General features: G+C 33.3%; 1 protein-coding gene across 1 annotated transcript; it reads right to left on the reverse strand.

The window, feature by feature from the left end:
• Positions 1–1,489: 1,489 nt before the first annotated feature.
• Positions 1,490–4,281, reverse strand: LOC148618777 (uncharacterized). Its single transcript, XM_088577982.1, has 2 exons — positions 4,152–4,281; positions 1,490–3,291 (listed from the first exon to the last, which is right to left on the reverse strand). Exon 2 carries the CDS (start codon positions 3,282–3,284, stop codon positions 1,641–1,643), a length of 1,644 nt encoding a protein of 547 aa, XP_088434108.1. The 5' UTR covers positions 3,285–3,291; positions 4,152–4,281; the 3' UTR covers positions 1,490–1,640.
• Positions 4,282–6,586: the final 2,305 nt, after the last annotated feature.

Below are 6,586 nucleotides of genomic sequence, written 5' to 3' on the forward strand. Positions count from 1 at the left end.
AAACGGGAAATTTCGCTCTCAAATTTTCTCAAAGAAGGAGATTTGCCATACATCTACATAAGAGATATAAAACCAAAAAGGAAAGACGCACTTTATACGCTTTCGCAATATGATTTCCGGGGGGGAGGGGGGGTGCTACTGACTTGTTTGCTTGTAGGTTTGTTTTGGCTTTCTGTTTTAGTGAGGGTGCTTTACTTTTTACTAGCGCATTACGAAATTTGTTTTCATAATTCCTAACATTTTTCTCATAGGATAAAATTTCCTTCAAATCATTTTCAAATGATGCCAAACCATTTACCATATCAGGATGTAATCTGATCATTTCAGGTGACCAAAACGTACGAAAAATTAATGTCGAATCGGATAATTAATAATAAAACATGTCGTGTGTGTTATTTTATGTAAACAATTAAATAAGAACACTTCTTTTTACATATGACAATTATAGAACGATGTACGTCGCAATACAAAAAAAGACGTCAAATTTTGTCGATTTCGACGTTACCAACAATGACACCAACACCGTACGCTATGTCATAGTCAATTGTAACTTACTTCTGTGTTTGAATCGGAAACTGGGTAATATAACATAAATTCAATGCTAACCGATCATTTTATCTTTTAATGTAAACTTCTAATACAAACATTAAAAAAAACACGCATAGACACGTTTATGTGTTTTAAAAGAGGAACGTTGTAGCGATCTTTTGGGTCGCTTATGATATTGACCTGGGAATCGGTTAAGGATTCAGATTAAGCAACTGGCAATGACTATTCATAAATATTGGGGCATGCATACTTTCATTCAACTTAAATTGGACAGTCAATGTGTGATTAAAAAGAGTGGTAAAGGGCGTTAAAAACTGGCATTATCGTACAAATCTTAAAATGATAATTGAATATGGGGCAGGTGTAACTTGTAATAAGACGAAATTGAATATATTTCTTAGTTAAAGGTCAAAGATCCTTATTTTAGTATCACCTGGTGTATAACTAGATTCCTTCCTGTCAGACTGAAATCAGGCTCTCATTGCTAGGGTTGTAAGGTTTAATTCGTATATATTGATAACCGTTATATGACTTCGTTCAACTTAAATTACCCAGTGTACTGGATGTATACAAGAAGTTATAGTATTGTTGCCTTTTTTTTATTTATCTATTTATTTTATTTTATTTTTTGATATCAAAAGCCAGGATATCTTCACTAAAACACAATAAAATATGTTAGGCTATTCACAAATTACAGGGTAGCGTAGACCTTTCTTGACTTTTAAGATTCAAATTCAAAACGTGTTTAGTAGATTATCATTCTGTAAAAACACTAAAAAATGAAAATTGTCTGATATAATAAGTCATACATCAAAATACAACTTACATATGTTTGTGGACGAAACCTTCACAATTTAATTACCTTTTGTAAAATTTTGGTCATGTGAGCTACCAATCTTTAAAATTGTAAGTCTTGGAACTATCATTGTTGCTTGATCGTAAATTTGAAACAGTTACGTAAAATAAGTAAAAAAAATTGTTTTATCATTTGTTACTCCGCGACGTGTGTTGTATACATTATTTATACTATATTTACTTGTTAAATGCTTATAAAGTGAACATTGAAGTCAGCATCGACAACAATTGATTTCTCATCGTTGTCGCAATCTATCAAACAATCCATAATATAACACAAAACATTTAAATCTGAAAAATATAACAAACGGAAACAAAAATGTATAAAACCCTATCCACATTGCACGTCCGTATAACTGAAAGGAAGCGTCGGATCTGAAAACATACTGAGAGGATATAAAGGTATCAATAAACCATGTGATAAGGTTGTCAGATGACAATAAGATAGTGGTATATTCAATGGAGAACAGAGTAGAGCGGGACCCAATCTTCTCGTAATTTCTCATCTGAAGTAAGAATATAGTTTGAAAATACGTTGAAAATATGTACACAATATACTGGTAAATGACAGCATAACGAATGTCTCCAGAGGGAATTAGGAATATATTTGACGATAACCGCATCGTGTAATATGCCAAAGTTCCTAGGTAACTTGTAATCAACATTTTATCATGTCCATTGAGGCTTTGGAAGTTTGATGTCGGTATGCATTGTGCCTGCATATCATAAAAGCACTTAACAACAAAAATAAATGTCAGAGTTAAAGCCACATCGTTGTAAACATTCAGAGGCATTGTCAAGTTCTTATTACCATTGATTTTTAAGCCATATAAGACGATTGCTGGAATGTTGATCAACACAGGAAAAGAAATACCCAAAAATTTCCTGGTTCGATGGCTTGAGTTAACATATGAGAAATGCCTTGACAGTATATCATTTCTTTTGTACGAATGTCTCCTATAAATTGGACTATTCTCATCAATAACAACTTCTTCATATGGATCTTCATCGCCGCCATGGGTCTCGTTAATGGTGAGGTACGTGTGAGAGTCATGTGGTCGTCGATTTAATTGATCATATGTAAAGGAGTGTATGTTGGTATTCGGCCACATTTCAATTAAAAAAAGGATGGATAACAAGGCATTTTCACAAACTGTCGGCTCTAAGAACGGTCTGACTTTCTGAACAACTTTGTGGAAAGATGAAGTTTCACTACACGATATATTATCTGTATGCGAATTTATTGTAACATTGTTTGTATCCTCTTGTATTTCTTTCAATGTGTTGACAAATGCACTTACAAATATGGAAATATTTCCCATAAAGATGACCAGAAGTGAGTAATAGACAGTAAGGTTACTGTGAAATTTATATTGACAAAAGAAAGTCAAAAAACCTGTTTGAATAAGGGAAAAAATCACAATGAAAACAATGGAAACTATCTCTTGCTCATTTTTTTCATCTGAGTATCGCATATGAAGACAATCGACAGATGAAGTCAAGTACAAACATCCATGTGCAGTTCGAGCAAGGGTAAAAATCCACAGGAATCGAAGCTTTATTTTGGTACAAGTATCCCAGTTTGTATTATTCATGACAATGTTCCTATTGTGTGAGAAGTAAGCAGTTACAACAAGACAGGAGCCAGTTGCTAAGATCGTCCAGATATTTGAAATTACTTGTACAATATCAACGGAACTTATTTTTTCAGCCTCTGAAGATGACCCAGCCAGAAGTACTTCTACGACCATCACAAGTATCCCAAGAAGTAAAACAATGCCGGAAATACTTCCGTCACGTGAAAAAGTTCCGTCATTTCTTTGAAACGTTTGACCAGCGGTAAACGGAATTACAAAAACTGATCTAACAATTCTAAGCATTTTTCATCTGAAATAAAAAGAACATTTCTACTTAAAATTTCATATAAGAAAACATTGGTAAACAGAATTATTAAGGATAAAATCAAGAGACAAGCGAAAAAAAAAGAACAGATATAGTTAAACGCAACATATGTGCAAACGTATAACCTAAATACAATATAGTAAATACTTTCCGAGATCACTAAAAGGTTTCCAGCAAGTGTAAATACAACTATAATAAGGCCCCGATCACAGAAGAAAGGTTTAGACAATGTATTATCTAGAAGTAATACATAGCAAAATAGTTTAATCCACGACAGACAGTACAGAGAAGTCTACAAGCTTAGACCAAAATTAACTTGTACTAGTTATTCATATCTAAAAGTTTTTTTATAACTTAATTGGTAAGTACACAAAAATTGTGCAGGATAATTTTGGTAGGTCCTCCCATTGTAATCTCCTGTACAATTTTCATAGGAACGGTATGGAGATGATTTCAGACATCACATGCGCAGATACTTATAAATTTTAAAAGGGCAATGAAATATTGACTCCAAGAATTTAAATATCTCTCTACAATTCATTTAATCATCACACATTAGTTTATGAACTTTTTTTTATAAATGAACACTATATTTACGGGCTAAGAAGTAGGTTTAAACATTATTAGTCATTCGCCAATTGGGAATTGAAATTAACAAGCAAACTGCATGTTATCAGAACGACATCATAGAGTGATGTACTTTATATTCTCTTCCATTCGACCAAACTTATGCTATGACAGTGCAATAAAATATACAATGTATGATATTAACAGAGCAGAAAAAAAAACATAATCAACGAAATAAGTAAATATTTGATGATTTCATAGTCAAATCGGTAACTCACCCGTTTATTTCAGAACAACGAGAGAATTGCAATTAAAAATTTCCTTGTTTGTCGAAAGTAGAGAATAATTTCCCTTTCTATTTCCCCTTCTCACGTCCTTTGACAGGAAAATACATATACATCATTTTCTATATTTAGAATTGTAATCAGATGGTGTTGGTTTTATATTTAAAAGTAACCAAGGGAACCAAGGTTATAGCGGTAATCAAAAGAATGTAATCCAGGGACGAAGACCAGACATGGAAAACAGACACACACAACAAAGAACATAAAGTAACTAAAATCATACATACAAAGTAACAAAAGCAAATGAGAAACTCGGACTCCACTAAAAACTGGGAGCATGGACCAGGTGCACCGGTAGGGAAAGCGTCCTCTGCTTTTCTAGAAAACCCGCCGAGTTTCTCTTAAAAAAAAGTCCCGTCTGGAGTAGACGAAAGAGGAAAGTAAAACTATGACACGATGAACAAATCAGTTTTCATGAATGATATATTTTTATTTGTTTGTGGTGTCATACATTTAGTTTTTTCTATATCAGCTACATTCTATAGGCCCTTAAAGTATGTGAGCACAATAATCAAAACTGCTTCTAACCTGACAAGCGGTGTACACGGCAATATATCGTATTCGCCGGGTTAAAACAAATAAATACAAGTCGGTAATACGTTGTGTCATGTATATCGAATAATTTTCTAGAGACTTTTTCAGACCATTCATATTGCAATAACATCAGTAACGTTTTAAGAAGACCTCTTTTACAAGCGTTGGTAGTTATATCTATAACTATCGATAAGACTAGTTGACCGTCCTCGTCAACAACAATGGAGAGTCCATAAACGACAAGAGGAAGCTCTGGTTGACATCCGCACAAGACGTATTCCCTCCTTTTTAACGCATGCAGTCGGGCAGGATCCAACAGCCAATCACAGAGCCGATGCATATATCATCGACGATTAACTGAATAATGATAAAATGAACAGACGAAACATGTTTGATTGCATGTTTTTCTATCAATTAAGTGATACATTTTTTTACTTTATAGCTTAAGAAATTACATTTTTATCAGCAGTAATACAAAGAAAATTTTTATTTGCACATAACAACAATGAAGCAGAGAAACACCTCATCTAGTTTTATACTTCTTCTCAACAGCCAACAACATTACAACTAACAATGAAGTACAAAACCTCATCCTGCTTCAATCGTCAACAATACCCTTGTTTATATTATTATCATACTTCTTAACTATAGTCAATAGGCAGCTTTTGTTCTGGATTTGCCTGCTTTCGAGCATGTTCGTGGTCATTAAGGTTCATACAAAGTTTTCTCTTTGTGTCGGATTTACATTTTAAAGATCAGAAATCGACAATCATTCAAATTTCAGACCGATGGATACAGTGCTGTTTAAGCCATAATATGTTTGTTATACGCTTGTATGCAATTTAAGCGCAAGAACATGACTTTTTAAAAACAGTTACTTTACAAGTTTTATTGCAGACTTTACCTAACCAAAAACTAAGGGTCTTAGCACTAAACTTTAAGCTGACGTCTGTACAGAAAAATGGGACTCAAACAATTCTTCAACTCCGTGCGACCAAAGATGGCAAATAATAAAATAAATATTGAAATTTGACCTCATATCCCACTCGAAAACATCGAAATCATTCCAAAGTATGTGCCACCTAACAAAGAAAATCTTTAAACGAATGTTGAAAAGGGAAACAAAGTTAATATATGGAAAAATATATAAAGGAATATGCCAAAGAAGACAAAAAAAACTTGATTTTTTGTACAAATATCCCGATTTAGTACTTTTGGTATCATACCTCATTAAATATAAAAGGCAGGATTATATAACTGAAGTCATATGGGGATGCATCAAGGATATTGAATCAGCATCCAAACGAAGTCTGCAACCTATATTTTACATTTCATAGAGTGTAGTAAAGTTTACTCCTGATCTCACGTATGGGCAATAATAAGTAGGAAGATCATGTAAACTTGTTGATTATAAATTAAAGTAGTTCGCACTTTATAATTATGCAATTTATTCTTAAATGCCACTACAAAATGAAATGTATAATTTTAGGTTACCCATGTTTGGTTCTCACATAGTTTCTAGACAGCTACATGTAATAGATGTAGGGTAACGGCCAGTAAACAAACATTTGTTATTTTTAGCTTTCCTTGGCAAAGGCCAAGTAAGCTTGTGCCATCACTTGGCGTCCCTCGTCATCGACAAATTTTCGAAATTCTCCTCCTCTAGATAATTGTGCACAAAATGACCGTTAGGATTTATGATCCGTAAAAAAAAACATAGCCGCCGTTACTAGAAATATAACATAGGTGTCTAAAGGTATTTGTTTTTTAAATAACTAAAAAACCGTTGCCTTTAGCGAAATTCTGGCAGGGGATAATATTGTCCAGGATTAAGA

The sequence above is a fragment of the Perna viridis genome, chromosome 4 (genome assembly GCF_037379345.1).
Source record: "Perna viridis isolate PV_CMFRI_1.1 ecotype Kerala chromosome 4, ASM3737934v1, whole genome shotgun sequence".
In the NCBI taxonomy this organism is placed as follows: Eukaryota; Metazoa; Mollusca; class Bivalvia; order Mytilida; family Mytilidae; genus Perna; species Perna viridis.